The sequence below is a fragment of the Prinia subflava genome, chromosome 3, assembly GCF_021018805.1.
Source record: "Prinia subflava isolate CZ2003 ecotype Zambia chromosome 3, Cam_Psub_1.2, whole genome shotgun sequence".
Taxonomy (NCBI): domain Eukaryota; kingdom Metazoa; phylum Chordata; class Aves; order Passeriformes; family Cisticolidae; genus Prinia; species Prinia subflava.
In genome coordinates, this window is record NC_086249.1 from 23,857,345 (window position 1) to 23,874,978 (window position 17,634).

Consider the following 17,634-nt stretch of genomic DNA (forward strand, 5'->3'; position numbering starts at 1 on the left):
GGAAGCACTTACTGGAAAGAACTTTAGTTTTAATGTTTAAAGTTTGAAAAAGTTGAGAAGCAGGCAAGCAAAGGTTGTAATAGTGGAAAATTATAATGCAAATTAAAATCTTTTAATATAAAACAGTGCCACAAATTGCACCTGTGTTCACCGTCTCCACATTTTGATTGCTTTATGCAGCTATTTAAACATATGCAAAAGAGCATAACTAGTCTGCAGTTAAGTTGGGAACTTCGGCTCTTTTTTCCAGTCTCCAAGTAAATATTCAACCTCTGTAGATTTATCTGGTAACGTTTTTTTGATCACTCTTTCTGTAAACAAAATGCTCACTGACTTCAGAAGAGAGAGGATTAACACTTATGGGTCAACAGCACTGAGGAAGGCAGCTACACAACAAATGCAGGACACTGCTCAGCACAAAGACAATTAAAATCTCCTTCTGAAGTGATCTCAGAGTCACTGACCCTGAACCACTTGACATCACATTCCTGCATGCTCCGTTTAGCCTTGTTCCTCCTCTGCCCCATGAGGCAGCTCCTTCACCACGATTACATAACCCTGTCCTTCTTATCACACATTTCCACTAGCCCAAACATCCCAATATCCCTGGTACCCAACAGCAGCCTCATCCATGCTCACAAGAAATTGAGCTGTAAGATCCCTCAGCTACACAGGGAAAATAATTCTTGCAACATCCCAGGTTTGTTATGTCAGGGGAACAGGTCAAGAGTTCATTCTTCTGTATCATCTGATCCCACATGTCCCGAGCTTTACCTCCTTCCCAAAACAGGAGAGACGTGCACCTGTGGGCAGATCTGTCCAGTGCCTTCCTGGCTGCTGACAGCCAGAACAGGCTGCAGGGCTGACTGCTCCCCTGCAGGGAACCTGGGGGAAATGGACCAAGAAATGACAAGAATGATCAAAAAATGTGGAACAGCTTCTGCACAATAAATAACTACACAGGCTACAACTCCTCAGGCTGGAAAACATGCAAATTACATAAGTTCATGAAATCCTTAATGGCCTGGAGACTAGACAGACAGCAGAAAAACACACTGGCAAACAAAGAGAAAAAGGTGTCCAGAGAAAGAGGAAAGAGGAACTACAAAACCCTACCCCACCCTACCACATGAATATTTTACAAGCTATTGCTGCTTTTGCAACTGTGACTAATGTGAAAAGAAGTACAAGAAAATTACTCTTTGTTCAGGAAAAAGGTTACTTTTCACAGATTTTGCTCATCCAGCATCCACTGGATGAGCCCCACTGCACCCATATTCAGACACATGTAGGTGCTTCTGGTCTGTGTGTTCAGGTGAGATCCCAGCACATATTTCGGCACACCACCCACCACTGTATGGGTGAAGTTTTGTGTCATCTGGACGCAACTTGCCTGAGGTTTTTTCCTCTTTTTCCTGCCTTTGCCTCACCAGAAACAGAAACTTCTCTACAAATAACTGTTTTTTGTGCCATGCCACTATTTCTCACTATTGAATAGGAAATACCTTCCCTTACTGCACAGAGGGAATGTGCCTGCTCCATATTACCTTCTTGTACCTAAATGTCATTAAGGCATGGATCTTAGTAGGGGTGCAAGTGAACATCTGTGTCACAAGTAACTTCTGGAGCAACTTTATAAACAGGCTGAGATTAGCTTTTGGCAGGGGGAGCAGCAATGGCTCAGCTGCTGCCATTGCACAGCAAGCTCCACAAATTTAGATAAATAGTAAATCATTAGGTTTAAATTTTAAAACAAACAAACAAACATGCCTAAGCAAGAGTGCTTGAGAATCCTGCTGAGATCAGGCTGCAAGATGGGGGTGCCCCGAGTCTTTTAGACATGGTGTAATCTCAGAGGTTTGCAGCAAACTGGCAACCTGAGATGAGCTCTTGCCTAATTAGCAGATTTCTTGTTGTGTCTCAGTGACTGCACTGCAGATATTGGCCACCCTCCACTAATTTGCAATATCTCAAACTTTAAGACTTTCTTTCTTTCCAGTTTATCAGGGCCAGCTGGAAAAGTACCTGCTAAGTGTAGTCACTTGCTAAGGTTCAAATTCAAAATGAGGCCTGGGACTAAGCAGTTCTGCACTATTGCCTCCGTACTTTTTATACCTGGGCTTCTTACTAAATGCAAGAGGTGAATCAGGCAGAAGTACATATTCCATCCTGCCTGTACAAACAACCGCGGGCTACCATCAGCAGACCATAGGTCTGACTCTCGTAATCCCCTCACACTGTCACACTGCAAGGGACAGGTTGTTTACTCCATCTAGTAGCAGGCACTGGGGTCTTCACTTTGTTTAAGTTTTTAGCATTTGGAAAGGCAATACGGTCCTTTGCTAAAATTTTACTACCGCAAAGTGGGCAACAAAAGCAACCCTGGGAGCTTCCCCAGTGACAGACCTCTGCCATAAGCCACAGGGGCAGTGCCCAGGGCCTGGGATGGCTGAGGACAGGAGAAGCTGTGCACCAAATGTGATCCTGGCTGCAGGAAAAACCCTGACATTTCCTGCAGAGATGAGTCCATCACAGGTTTCAGACTCCATAGCAGCAGACTGGCAAGGTAAAAGGGGAGAGGCTTCATAAAGATCTGTGACAGAAATAGTAACACGGGTGTGATTAAGACCGAAGCACAAATTAAATACCTGTGTAAGAAACATGAGAAAAAGACATATGAGAATAAGATTTAAAAGAATGACTTTGACAGAAAGTGCAGAACACTGTTCCCAGGCAAAGGAATGATTTGTTTCCATCCAGCCCAGCCAGCTGTGCTCTGCCACCCCGGAGACCACAAGAAATGAAGCACGGAGCCTCCCTCAGCCAAAAGAACACGGGTGCAGATTATGCTGCACTGACTTGGAAGGAACCGCCCTGTAAACAGAGATTGAAAAATAATCTTTGTGTCTTGAGCTGAAGGGAGCTTTTATCATAACTATGGAGATTTACCAGATGAACTGCTTCTCCTCGTCTCCCTGCTCATTTTCTTCCTCTGTTGTCTGATTTCATCCCATGTCTAGATTATCATTGTCATGGATCTGTTATAACTCAGCCTAGCTAAAACACAAGGGTGGAAGACTCTGTGGCACCTCTGCTGAGGACACTCCGGCCCACAGCCCCTGAGGCAGGGCCGGGGCTGGCCCGGGGCTGTGCGGGCGGCACCGCCTCCTCCCGCCCATCCCGCACCTCAGCGTGGTGACGGAAAGAACTACATCTCCCGTCATGCTCCACCACGAGCCACCCGCACCGCCCGGTGCGCGGCCGCGCGTTGCACGGCGGGAGTTGTAGTCTGTGGTGGTGGCGCCGCGGAAGTGACTCGGAGGCGCCGGGGTGAGCGGGGGCGTGTTGACTTTCCGGGGACGGCTCTCATGGAGGCTCGGGAATAGCGAGGCGTCTGAAGGGGCTCGCCGGCCGCCGCCATGTTCGGCTGCCTGGTGGCGGGCAGGCTGGTGAGCGCTGCCCGGGCCCGGGCGGGGCCCTCAACCCGCTCGGGGGCGGGGTGGAGCTGCCGCAGGGCCCTTGGCCCCCCCGGGCCGCAGGCAGGGGTCGCGCCCGCCCGGCGCTCGGCTGGCTCCTGCCCCGCGTCCCCACAGGCGGCTGCCTGGGCCAGCGTCCTTGGCGGGAGGCGCTTGCCATCCCCCTGTCTATGTTGTCTCCTCAGAGACAAGCTGGGAGCTTAAAAGAAGCTTTTTAAGGCTAGATTGTGCCTTGGCTGCAAGGATGTGGCATCTCGGGTAAAGAGGAGGGTATCTTTTGCTCTGGCATTCAGCCATCCTTCTGTTGCCTTTCTCAAGGTCTATTGTATTTCCTATGTGAACAGGTTTCCATGATCCTGGGGTTGTGCCAGCCAGGTGGTCAACAGCCACTTCTTAGTGACTTGGCAACCTCTTCTGCACCCTACTTTCCTCCTACGCACATGGGGAGCGAAGGTATTCTGATCCTGTAGTCCCGGGTGGGATATGTGTTCAGTGCAGGTAGAACAAGACTGTTGTGTCTTTCTGGTAATATTTTTTGCAGTTGTTCTTCTGCTGTGTTTGACTTTTATCTGGCTATTTGCTCTTTAGGCTAGTACGTTCCTCACTTTTTGTTCTGTGCCACTTTAGGTGTGTTTCTGTGAAAGGAAATTCACAGACAGATGAGGATGAAAAACCATGGTGATACTAATAAAGGTTTTGTTCTCTTTAGGTACAAGCTGCACCCCAACAAGTGGCTGAAGACAAATTCGTATTTGATTTACCAGACTATGAAAACATCAACCATGTAGTGGTCTTCATGCTGGGAACTATACCATTTCCAGATGGAATGGGAGGATCTGTCTATTTTTGTTACCCAGACCAGAGTGGGATGGCAGTGTGGCAGCTACTGGGGTTTGTCACTAATGAGAAGCCAAGTGCCATCTTCAAAATTTCTGGTCTGAAATCTGGTAAGACTGGTAGAACATAGCAGTCGGTGCAACAGATGTGTTCTTGAATGCATAAGAGATAAATGTGTGATTAATGTGCCTTAAAAAGGCAGCATTCTGTGTTTCAGATAGTACTAGAAGCAGCCTGTCAGCTTCATGGAAATCTGTCTGTGAGTTACTGTTCCTTGTGAAATTTCTCTCTTGTCTTCCCTTGTGTGTGGTCTTGATCTGAGAATTCTTTTAAGCAGACTTGATGTGGTTTTGTCCTCTGCACAGAGGAAAAATGATCCTGTAACTTCCCTACCGTGTTTTTAGGTGTTTGTCTAGACATGCTGGCAGCATTTTCTTCCAGCTTCCTCAGCTAAGTGGTTGTGTTCTTTGTGGCTCAGACAGGTTTTGCAGGGAGTAGAGCCTGGCAGTGATTTCTGACTGCTGGCAATACCCAGCCAGGGGCAGTTTCTCTATAGAATTGTCCAATAGAGGGTGTCCTCATTGCAAAGCAGCTTTCCAAATGTTTTAGGACTTTTGGTACATTCAGTAGGGTATGTGTGTCTGTGTCTGTGTGTGGGTGTGTTTTCCTAAATACATGAGAGGTTTGCTGTGTGTTATAAAGATCCTGAGACATTCCAATGCCACACCTTTGTCGTATGAAAGGAACAGGTACATCAGTCAAGCAGCTTAAAGTGTTACACTGGTAAAGTAGTGCACATCTTTTGTAGGCTTGGATGTAGTCTACATCTTTAACTTGAATCTCTTAATTAAGCATTGTGGTTGCTCTGCTAAAATGTATTCATTCATAACATGACTGCTTTCTTTTGAGTCAGTCCTGGATGTGGCAGTATGGTTGAGGTAAGGGCTCTCAAGCTGCAGGGCAAAATGAATTCTGATCATACACATTCCTCAAAAATTTGGGCTTTTTTCAGAAGAGGGAGCAACTGCAGGAAGGGTTTGGGGGGATGTGGTTTTGTGTATCCCAAAGCTGTGTGGTTAGTGCAACAGTAAAGGATATCACCAGTGCTTTTGGCAGATGTTTCTCATGCTCAAAAGGCTCACTGGTGTGTGCTCTCGGACAGCTTTGGAGGAAAATGCATTTTCAGATGCTTTTTGCATGATGAGCCATAGTTTCCCAGTAAGCACTGCCCTCAAGGAGGAGCTCAGTGACATAGCTGAACACACTTGCAGTGCCTTGGGGCACTGCTGTGCTTGATTTGAGCAGCAGAGAGCTCTGCCATTCCCATTGTCTGCAGCTTAGCTCTGACTGTGGACTCAGTCTAAGCTACACCGTTTAAGTTTCCATGGCCATAAACAATTTTAAGGTGGAGAAGACTGCGTAATAGAGAGCTGGAATTATTGAGAGAAATTACTGATAGTTGAACTCTGCATTTTGGGTTAAATACCTGGTTGAGAGGACCAAACGTGTGTCCCTGTCAGCTCCCCGGGAAGCAGTGGTTGTAGCAGAGTTTCATTAGTTTGTACATAAAGAAGGGGCTTAGAAATGCTCCCTGCCTTGGAATTGTAAGGTTTTTTGGTATTCAGTGCCTGAGGGTGTGGCAGAAGTAAAAAACAAACCCTGGGCTTGTATTTTCCACCCTAACTGGAAGTGTGTTCACAAGTGGGTAAGAGTTACAGCAGGGCCTTTTCCATGACAGACTTTTGTGCTGTGATGCCGTTTATGCTCTAATATGATGTCTGCGTTTGAGGCCTACACATGGGAAAGGGTTTTGTTGTGATTGGGCTGAAAGCTAATGAGGGCTCAATCACTGAATTAAGGGTTCAAAGAAGGGAAAGAAATGGGTGGAAAAACACTTTTCTGATAGCAGTTGCTCTGTGGTGATGTAATGTGTTGGGGAGTTAGGGTCTGAATGCAAAAACCTGAGCTTGTATTTCAGTACTGACTAACATTCTCTGCATTTGTAAGGTTTGGAATGCTAATTGCAAGAGCCAAGCATGGAAAATGTGGAGTGTATTTTTCCTGGTTTAAGGATGACAATGGATGCTTTTATTTCACACTTTTAGGGAGACATCTTACCAAGGCCATGGTTCTGTGGGAGTTCATGGAAAGTGAATGGGATGTATGTGTTTTATTATTTAGATCATGAGTATCTGAAGTAATCATACATTGTAACAGAACCTGTTGCTTGGGATGTTACATTTTTACAGAAATGTCAGTTTCTCCGGTGAAGACATTACATGATGCAAAACTTGTACCAGCTCAGTTGCTGTTGGAATTCTTTAACAATTAACTTGTTACTTGTTTTCTGATAGCTTGTATCAAGCAAGCCTCTATCAACAGCAAATGCTAAGATCATACAGGAATGACGTTTCTCAAAAGGTTCTAAATAGCATTTCAGGAGATAAAATCTGTTCTTGCTTACCTTGTGTTAAAGTAACATTTTAATAGGAGTGCTTTACTCTTAAGGTAGCAGTATATTGCAGTTGTAGGATCTGGAGTGAGGACTAGCACTTCACCTCAGTTGAAAAGGGTGCTGAGTTTGTGAGTGTACTTTCTGTAAGGGTTGGCTGTTTGCTTCTTTCTTTGTGCCTTGTGTCTCTGCAGAGGAATGGTCAAGTTCCTGAGGTCTTCACTCGTGATCTCAGTTCAACTTGTCAGACTGTTTTTGCTGGCTGAATTTTTGACTAAGTCAGATCTCTCATTAGCCTTTCTTGCAGCTCAGGGTAGTACTGACTGGTCTGCAGGACAGCTCGTGATTAGCTTTGCTTTCTCCTGCGAGTAAGAGGCCAGAGAGTGCTGCTGAGACATTGCCTCTGTGTTAAGAGGCTGCTTGACTATTGTGTTCCCACAAACACAGGTGCAGTATTAGTGTTTGTTTACTAGTAGCACTGTGGTCCCACAGACGTTTTCCTGCATTTTACTTTAGAGATGCTAACAGAGGAGTACATTATTTGACTGAGAGTCTGTCCTTGTTTGCAGAGACCTTGGCTGAAGCTGGGACTGAAAGTGTGGGTTGAGAAAGGTCAGAAGGGAGGGCAGAGGGCTGGGATGATGCCTGTGTTTGTGCTGTGCAGTTTGGGGAGGCTTTCTTGTTTTCTTTGTGGCACTTGCAAAGTCAGAGGTCTTTCTGTCCCATGACTGTTTCTTTGACCTTTGCTGCTTTTGGTGGGTTTTAGCAGTTCAGATGAGACCTGGGGCTGCCCAGCCCTCCCTGAGTCAGAGGGATCATAAACTAGTGCTCTCTACTGTTTCAGGGCAGGTTCACTAGAACCTGGCTTTAATGAGCGAATCAAACAACTGCAGCAGTGCTGCATATTTCCTGTTTATCTGCAATTGTCCAAATGTGAATTAAAAGCTTGGTTCCCATAGAGAAGCGTTCTGCTTTCACTCACTGATCATATTCCCTCTCAAATCCATTTACTTCAGAGGGAGCTGATGTAAAGTCACGTTTTCCTGCTTTTTAGAAATTTCCCTATGATCTGTTGTGCTTTTTAAATGTACCAGTCCAACTGTTCCGTGTGTTGTGCTTGTGTGTGCTTGTGCCTGTGCTGGACTGTGGTTTTTCTGTGTTTCCTGAGACAGGGAGATGGCTCTGGCAGGAGCTGGGGAATACCTTCCTCAGGAGAAACGCGGTGGTTCAAGTGACACAGCCTTGACATGTGTGCCAAACCTAACGTGTGCTGTTCGTGGTGCTTTCAGGGAAGGGAAGTCAACACCCCTTTGGTGCCATGAACCTCCCACAGACTCCAACAGTGGCTCAGATTGGAATCTCAGTGGAACTGCTGGAGAACCTGGCCCAGCAGACTCCTGTTGCAAGTGCTGCTGTGTCATCAGTAGATTCATTCACAGAGGTAGCCTGGACATTCCGTTCTCAGACGTTCTCTGTTCTGTGGAAGTCTCATTGAGCCACTGAAGCACTAATTGGGGGAGTGGGTTGGGGGTGCTGCTGGGGGTGCCAGTAGGATTGTAACCAACCTAATAATTGTCAAATCATTTGGTTGGATGCTTTGATACTATGAAATTGTTTTTTCTCACACTGAAAAATTGTTTCCTGTATAAGACTGGAATCTGTATGCTCAGTGACATGAGGCCAAGAGATTCACTTGTGTCAGTGTCACTCTACTGTAAAATTATTTATGATAGTTCTTACAGGAGCAGCTAGGACTAAATACGTGTAAGAGAGAGTGGATCTCTGGTGATTTGCAGGTGCTGAAACTTTAGTATGTAGACTTGCAGGGATAGTCAAAAATTACAAGTTGAGGCAAACATGAGCATGGATGCATAGAGATATTTAGATGTGCCACTTTCCCTGGAGAAATCCTGATGTAGCTCTGCAGAACTACAGAATTATGTCCTTCCCCACAGAAAGATTTTTATTTGTTTTTTCCCAGTGCCTTCTCTGCAGATCAAACCTTGGGCTACAATGTGTGCCATGTTTTAACCCAGCCTGTCCATTGGTTTGAACCGCTGGAAATCCTCAACCAGCTCTGGCAGTTAGTTGGCAGTCTAACAGCAGTCCAAGGCAAGCTGGACCTGCATAGTGGGTCTTGATTTCCCTAACACTGATGGCTCTGGCATTTTCTTTTACTATTTCAGCAGCTGGTGAGGTTTTTCTTCAGGCCTTCTCACTTCCCTTCCAGGTGCTTGCTGAGGGAGACTGGTACTTGTACAGTAATCCTGATACTGTAGCTGGTGTTCTCTGGCAGTTTATACACATTGTAGCTCCAAATAGGTAGCGTTTCTTGCAGAAAGTTACCTTGACTAGGAGTTGACCAACAGCTATTTTTGTATAATACAGTTAATTGAGCTTTTCTGGAGTTGTTAGGGGCAAAGGACACCTAAATAATATTTCTGATTCCACCAGTTTTTATTATAGCAGCAGTTATGAGGAATAACGTGCCACGTCAGGTCATTTGCAAGTGGCTCATGGATTTTTCTGGCAGTAGTATTTAAAGAAGAAAAAAAAAACTACCTCATGATGGTATAACATTTTTACAAATGTTATTTTCAGCTGAGTGATTTTTTCTGTTAAAAAAAGAGCAGCATCTAACTGTGAGCATCTTAACTGAAATTGCAATTGCCTTCAAGGAATGCAGTTGACCCAAAGGGTAAAGTACTGCTTAATCCTACAGAGAAAATGTGTGAGGTCAAAGTGGAAGGAAACCTTTGAGGGAGTAGATTGCAGAGGAAGGGTATATATGACTGGGAGCATGTTTGTCAATAACTAATGACTTTCATTTAATATTTAGTTCTTTGGAACTGCTACATTATAGCAATAAAAGTATTTTTTAATAGCAAAATCATCTATTGCTACCCTAAGTTAGAGGAGTTGCTCTCCTGTTACATTTTTAGTAAGTTTTATGAAGATTTATGATTCAATATGTTTTATTTTAATGTATATAAACTTACATATAAAAAATAAGTAGGACAAAACCATAGAGTTCTGCATGTGAGTGGAGTGAGACTGAGGGTAGTGTTCTGAGATATGATTTCTTCTGCTCATTTTGTCAGAGGGGAGCACAAGACTGTGAATTTATCAACTCAGGCTCTGTTTTCCTGCATCATTTCACTGTTTATGAAATTTTCTATATGAAAATTCCTTGTTCTCCCATCAAAATATGGCATAACCTTTTCTTTTAAGACCAGGGGAAATAAGAAGGTACCATAGACTTCTGTGTTTGTGGACTGGCTGGGAATGTCCTACAACCTCATCCTCTGCACACAAGGCTTGCTATTCCTTAGCCTCTTTTTCACTCTTTTCTTTCCTAGTCCTACAGTTTAGGAGTGCCCTATGCCTCCTTTAGGTGTTTTCTCCACAAGATCTTGTAGTAAAAGATGCCAGGACAGCAGCCCTTCTGTGGGGAATGCTGAAGGAAATTGTCCTGTCACTGGAGTCTGATGAGTTGTCACTAGACAGATTGCAGACTTTTCCAGGCATTTAACAAGTGTTTTTCTGAGAGCTGGAATGGCAACTTTGGCCCAGTCTGGAATTCTGATTATTCAGTTTGGAGGAGAGGGACAGCTCTTGCCACTGCATCACTTCTTTGTCACAAACAGAAAATGTTCTTCCCAAAGTTGTTTGTCCAGTTGGATGAAATTGAGCAGGGAGAGGTGAAGATTCTTAAAGTGATTTCTGGATGCCGGATGGATCTGAGTACAAGACCGAAGCTTAGGATGTTTTGATCATTGTCTCTGGACCTACTTTATCCATTTTCCCACTGAGTTTTGTATGACAGTGCTAAAATCACTTCATGTAGGACCTGTATATCTGCTAAATTTTTGCACAAAATTTCAAACTGAAGCAAGAATTCCCTTAAAGTAACTCTTCTCTTTTTTTTGCAGTTCACTCAGAAGATGTTGGATAACTTCTATAATTTTGCTTCCTCGTTTGCTGTTACTCAGGCACAGATGACCCCAAATCCTTCTGAAGCTTTCATTCCTGCAAATGTAGTTCTGAAATGGTAATGGCAGTGATCTCTAGTAACAAATGTTCTTTTTTTCTAGGCATTAGACTGTCATTTCTAAGCACTGAATTATAGTCATGCTATTCATTGAGATGATGCAGAAGTGTTCTAAAGTTGTTGTTTATTTCTAGTAGAGAGAGATACTGCCCACTGTTTTTATATTTATTTGTCAGCTTTTTTGGTTTTGTTGTTGGAAAAGTGCTATGCAGCCAATGAAACTCTTTTGGTTTAAAAAAGTTGCCTTTGACATATGTGCATTTGCACTGTGTTGCTAAAAATGCAAATGCTCTGGAGTTGTGGGAAGACAGAGCACACTGACACTTGTCAGTTTGTGCTTATTTGTTTTATTTGGTCTCTTCCTAGACATAGTTCCAGCATAGTTCCTTACTTAAGAATATGTGAGAGGTGATGAAATCATGTTACTTGTTGACCTGGTTCTGTCACCAGGACCCTTGAGTGTAAATACACAAGTCCCTCTGGGAGTTGTTTTCCAGGGACTGGTTTAATAACTGTCTGGGGATAGCCTGTGTAGTCTGGAGATAAATTGTGAACTGCTGGCTGTGCTTGAGGTTATCTGAAAATGTCTTCCCTATCAGTTTGGCCTTATTTATTTAGCCTTAGCAGTATTAACCTAAGCCCTTTTTAAATCAGTATTTGAGACTAGCTGAACACAGTTTTATCATTAGTAAGATCTCATGAATATGCAAGCAGTTGATGAGAGCAATATGGTTTGTTTGGGAGTGTAATTTGATGCAGATGCTTTGTGTTTAGAAGGTAACTACAAACTCCATGAACTGTCTGTGGGTAGGGTCTCTGATGTGACTGCTCGTGCCTGGGTGAGGCTGAAGGGGTTTAAAACCCTTCAGTCTTTTCTCACTTGAGCTGGGCTATGAACTGTGAGGTATAGGAGAACATTTTGTGGTTTCCTGTGTTTCAGTGGCAGTACCTTTTGATTCCTTACATTTTGGGTTTGTGAGGATTAAAAGGGGAGTTTTAACTTTCGTGGCTCAAAGCCTATAGGCCTCTCTATTTTTCTTTTCTTTTAGAAAGGCATAGAAATTGTATATTTTGTCTATTTCTTCACTGTGTGTCAACAGTGAATTCGAATGCTCAGTTTGTTTATGATTTGCTTGGCTTTGTGAGTATGGAAAGTGAAATTAGGAGAGCATGTGTGCATACGTGTTTGCATTATGTGTTAGAGAATTACATGTCCACATTTATCTTACTAAAACATTACCATCCAGCCTCAGATTCATACTTCTACCTGCCCAGACTTGGATTGGCTAGCCCAAAAAATTATATGCATACAGCAACCACTTATAATTAATTCATGCACTTGTTTAGGTTGGAATGGACCTTTAGGATGGAGTCCAACCATTCACCTCCTGCTGCCAAGTGCACCACAAGCCCAGGGCCAATAAAACATGTCCACACAATTTTTAAACACTGCCAAGGATGGGGACTCCACCACTTCGAGTGCTTGATAACTCCTTCAGTGAAGAAAATTTTCCTCATATTCAATCTGAATTAACTTACGGTTTTACTAAGCTTGAATGAGTCTCCTCTGAGATACTGCTCAAATGAAATTCATCTTGGTGAAATAGCCAAGTCTAACTGTGAATATTCTAGATATGCAGGTGGATTTGGGATTTGCTGATTTCCTGGTGTGAAGTAGATGCAATTTATCATGTCCTCTGCATAGACTAAATTATTTCTACCTTTTTAAAAATACAGTTTTATATACAGCAGCTGTTACTTTTTGGTTTGTTTTTTTTTATTTTTCTAGGTATGAAAACTTCCAGAGACGTCTGACACAGAACCCTCTCTTTTGGAAAACATAAGCTTAAATTCTGTCATTTGGAGTTCTTTCTAAAGTGTTACCTGAAAGCTGCATCAAGTAACTCTACTGAAGATTGTCAGGGGGGAGGAGGGGAAAAACCCGAACAATTAGTCTGAATAGACAAACCAGTAACTTTTATATTACTCTTGAACAATATTTAAAATTAAAATCAATGAAAATGACTAGTCTGCATGTTGATTTATTTAATTGAAGTGCTTGGCTGCAACAAGAAACCAGTGTTCCATGTTGAAATACTTCTTTGAAACTGCACTTGAAGTGGAAAAAAATTACAAGATGAAAAATGGCAGCATTGTGTCATACTTGTGTGGTGCTTTGGGGTGTTGTATGCAAACCAAATGCAATTTTTCACTCTTTACCTCATTTGAAGGGTGATCAGGCAATCATGCAAATAGGCTGATGGTTCTCCTGCTGGTACTTGCACTGTGAGTTCTTCCACTTTGTGGACAACCAATATTCCTGTCCCAACTCATATAAACGGTACAGCAGCATTTCCCTCTTGGGCAGTAAGACACTATTAAGCTTTATCTTGGAGTACCTGTCTCTAACTTTGCCTGTATGAAAGTGTAATGAGGAATCTTTGGGAACTTCAGCTGTGCTAGAAGAATTATTCCCAGTAATAAGAGAGTAAAATCTTGTTTCTCTTAGAAACAGATGTGGGGTGGCTGATACTGCTGTCTAGGTTACTGCCACCAAAGGCTGTCATATTTGCTCATAAATTCATAGGATTTGGGGGTGGTTTGAGTGGTTCTCATGACGAGTGCATTTTCTGCTGCTGCGATGGCTACAGCCACATGTGCCCAGGTATCTCATAGGTGAGCTCCAGCTGGCCCTTCTGTTCACTAGATTAGCTTGATCAGAAATACTATTTTGAACAATAGATCTTGCTTTTGTAAGTTACTTTCTGTAACCAAGGCCTCAGACTTGTTCCCAAACCAGTGGCATGAAAATAAAAGTTTTAACTGGTTTCATTGACTAGGGAGTGAAGCCTTTAAGGAGTCCTTTATCAACTCAAGATCAGCCTTAGGTACACTTGTCCTGAGAATGGAATCTCAGTCCTTCGAACCTGCTCAGTAACACCTCACATCATTTCTGTCTTAGCTTAAAATGAACTCATCCCTTGCATAAAAGCAGAGGGGCCCAAGGAATAAAAGGGGGCCGGAAGAGAAGGAAAACAGACTGATGAAACCCAGGAAAGCTTTGTAGGAACAGCTTTTGAAAAATAAAACTAATTCTCCCACAGGTAATTTATGGGGAAAAAAAGGGTTATTTCCCAGAAGCCATGGCACACACCCAAGCCCTGAAAAATTTGGGTTGCCTGCTTGACTAAAGGCTTAATTTTCTTAAAGACACATTTGTAGGCCAAATGTTTGTGGAGAAGCAGCAATGAGGGAAGTTAGCAGAGGCCCAGGCTGAACTCCCATCAACATGGGTCATTAGGATCATTCTGTGTGACCTGTCAAATTCTGCTGTAGGTTGTGGTAGTTTTGTCACACAGGTGCCAGGGGCCCCACATAGCTGGTGATAGAAGTGGATCAGAAGAGACTAGAGGGACCAAATGGAAGTTGGGAGTGGTCATTGCTCAGCTTCTCACACTTCTAAGAAAGCATCTGGCTGCTGTGGAAATAAGTAATTAACACTTCATAGGCCAATGCAAGGTGTCAGGAGTTAGGGAATATGGGTCTGCATCAAGTAACAAACTCACTCCATCAGCACAATTCAATTAACAAAGGAGTGATTTATTTGTAAAAAAGAGGTACTACCTGCAACTTCCTCATCTGACTGGCCAGAGCTGCCCTCTATGAAATAATCTTCATGTCACTACTCCTTGTTGCAACTTTCTATGGCCCTCACTATCTGACATGGTTTGGTGAGGAGCAAGTCATACAACTAAAGGTGTTTAAACCCAAGGGCCCTCTCTGGGCACAGGCTGTCACTCTGATGCTCAGTCTCCTCTAGTTATAACAAGCTACTTCTGTTCTGACTAAAGCTGCATTCCAGTTATTCCAGATTCTGGTGGGATTGATGTCTGGGCTTCAGGAAGCCAGATACACCAGACTGGACCATGTGGGTGGGGTCACTAAGTCCAGCATAAGCGCTCTTGCCCCAGCTCCAGTCATTAAGGCTGTAAATGAAACTATGTAATTATATGGGGTTTGAATGATTCAGCAGTGTAGATTAAGAACTTCTCCCAGTGCTGTAGCCACTGTGGGTTCAGCAGGTGTTGTCTCTGAGCCCACTGAATGTGGCACACACTTGAGAGCATCATTGTAAATTACTTTTCTTTCCTGCTGTGACTGAGCTTACAGATCAGACACTGACAGGGGGAAGACTCTATCCCCCTTCAGGATCAGCATTTTGCCTTTCACAACTGCTGTGAAAGTAAGAACTGACTCATTTCTACAAGTATGTGGATGGCCAGACTGCTGCTCAAGCGTAAGTGCTTTTTCTTTCTCAGCTTTGAAGCACAGGATTGTGGTGAGTGAGTTTGACTAGCTCTGTGAGATCCTGTCATATGATCACTAGTTAGGATGCTTGAGGAAACAGGCATTCAGTATGTCTAAGGAAATTTAATGTAAGAAACTCCAGGGTCTTCTAACCTGTCTCCCAACAATACTTCTTACCTCAATATCACAGTTTTAAAATGGAAGAACAGGATTATTGGAATAAATCTGAGGAGAAACAAAGATACATATATTCATCTATTTTGCCTTATATATATAAATATATATATCCTTTTTTCCCTCCACACACATAATACTAAAATTCCTTTCCCCAGGTAAGGCTAGAGGTGTGATATCTGTAATAAAACAACCTTGATGTAATATAAATTACTTTGTAATGATCCTCCTACATTTAGAGTATTTTTCCCTTTCCCAGTTTCCACATACTAGGGGGTTCAGGTTTTAAAGAAAACCTGTGGAAAAAAAAAATCCTGTCTACTGATCATTAGGCTTTGAGGCCAGACATACCCTTCCATGCCAAACTCATAACCATGACAGGGGTAGATGTATTTCCCTCCATTTTGGGACATTTTCCCAATTATTTTCCTTTCCAAGCCAACAAGAATTGTTAGTTAGAGTGGGGATTCTTTTCACAAGGGCCCTGCCTGTTTCTACATCTGCCTTCATCTCACCACCATGCCCAGAGAAAAATTTAAAAATACAGGAAGCAACATAGTGCATATATTGCTGCTGGGTTATACAGAAACAGATGCAAAATTCATGGGAAGTAGCCAAAATTCTAAGTATGCAGAGGATTTGTTAATTTGGTTTTTAAAAGTTGCTTCATTTCTTTATTGTAAATATTTTTCTGACACAGCTCATGGTGACAGCAAAGCATTCTCAGGTGAACCTAACCGTGTCCGTACACTTGTAGAGGAAGTTAATTTCTTTTAGCCATGGAACCAGAGCTCCCCAATACAACCAGTGGTGAAAGATGAGCATGAAATGCACCAGAGAAAACAAGCACTCCTACCTTTACTAGGAAAGGAAAATTTGATCCATATTTGCATAATTTTTTTTTAGCTTAACATTAAAAGCCTGAAGAAGAACCTGATTTAAAATTGCATTGTGGTAATGTTCTTTATTCACTCACCACCAGATGGAGCAGCACCCCAGGAAACAGGACCATTCTCTGAGAAGAGAGACCTTTTAAGTGAACCACTGATTGAACAACCAGGAACCTGTTTCCTATTTCTACTTCCAGCTGTTGTACAAACCTTCTTGCTGTCTCCAGGCAAAGTCTCTGCCTAAAAGTTAGAACTGTAGTCCAAGCCTACCATTTATACAATTTCTAAGTTTCTGCTGGTTGGTAGAATAAGACAAGGACTGCCAGGTACCTCTACTCTTCAGATATTTTTTTTTTTAATCTCTTCAGGGACATACTCAGTGTGCAATAACTGAGAGAATCAGCAACCTTCAGATTTTATGCTCTTCATGCAGGGTTCATAAAGACTAGACCTCTGTAACAACACTTGCAGCCTCTGAAACAGTTTCCTGACTACTGCAGTTACTCAGCAGCCTGACTTTACCTCTCCCTCACCTGTCTAGAGATGGGGAATAGAAGGAGTCAATTACAGAATTTGTCAAAGGACACACCTAAAGGTGGCCTGAAGACAATGGGGAAGAACACATGTTCTTTTAGGCTATTTTTGGTAGGTTTCTCCAATACTAGGGTTAAACCACACTTCTATTGTTGAAGAATTTAGGCACTGGAGTTCTCAAGGTATGTTTCACAGAAGTATGTATTAAAAAGGAAAATATTAAACTCTTTAAATCCTTTTGCAATGATTATAACTCGAATAGCTCTGTATCTTCAGAAGACACACAGCAATTTTAATCTTTCTCCTTTTTTTAGTCTAGAACTAGTCAACTGTATAAAGAAAACACTCTAATGAAATAAATACTTAAGTTTTATATCCACTTGAGTTTTATCAGTCTGCTTGTTGACAAAGAGACTTTTCCCCCTGTTGTGTATCTTCAAAGTATTATTAATTCTACATGCACATGGGGCTGACTGTTGTAAAGGAGAAATTTTTTCCCCCTTCACTTGTTACAGATCTACTTACACAAGTTCTTCCCTTCATTAAGACTTCTAATCCCATTTCAGCTCCATCCAGGTTTCTCAGGGCAATGCTCCTGGAACATTTGTCTGCATTTGAAGAGGACAGTCTTCAGCTCATTCATAAGTTAAAACAGAAATTAAAGCTGACCCTGTGTTAGGCCTCTTTCCAAGAGCACTAAGCACCACCCTTCCTTTACTTCCTCTCAAACAGAGCAGCTCATTTGCCAGAATGTTCCACTTATGTCCCAAAATAACATGCATGGCTGAGAAATCCCTACTGCTTTTGTATCCCATTTCACTCTCAACCCTGACCATAAGAAAACACAGAAGACAGTTTCATGCCACGCTACTGTAAAGCATTTGCAAAGGCTAAATGGGGTTAACCAGCCTC

The 17,634-nt window shown here is 42.8% G+C and overlaps 1 protein-coding gene across 2 annotated transcripts; it reads left to right on the forward strand.

The window, feature by feature from the left end:
* The first annotated feature begins 3,317 nt into the window (after positions 1-3,317).
* HIKESHI (heat shock protein nuclear import factor hikeshi) lies at positions 3,318-12,841 on the forward strand. 2 transcript variants are annotated; one of them, XM_063394394.1, is made up of 6 exons: positions 3,325-3,449; positions 3,821-3,929; positions 4,186-4,423; positions 8,055-8,206; positions 10,698-10,816; positions 12,606-12,841. In XM_063394394.1, exons 3-6 carry the CDS (start codon positions 4,273-4,275, stop codon positions 12,658-12,660), a joined length of 477 nt encoding a protein of 158 aa, XP_063250464.1. In that variant the 5' UTR covers positions 3,325-3,449; positions 3,821-3,929; positions 4,186-4,272; the 3' UTR covers positions 12,661-12,841. The 2 variants fall into 2 exon arrangements, with proteins under 2 accessions (XP_063250463.1, XP_063250464.1); XM_063394393.1 differs by lacking the exon at positions 3,821-3,929 and having other exon boundaries at positions 3,318-3,449.
* Positions 12,842-17,634: the final 4,793 nt, after the last annotated feature.

Bases quoted from the DNA above. Each gene is read 5' to 3' on its own strand.
- HIKESHI (XM_063394393.1), top strand. From the start codon at position 3,420: ATGTTCGGCTGCCTGGTGGCGGGCAGGCTG. The intron at 4,424-8,054 runs GTAAGACTGGTA...TGGTGCTTTCAG, and splicing joins AATTTCTGGTCTGAAATCTG to GGAAGGGAAGTCAACACCCC. The intron at 10,817-12,605 runs GTAATGGCAGTG...TTATTTTTCTAG, and splicing joins GCAAATGTAGTTCTGAAATG to GTATGAAAACTTCCAGAGAC.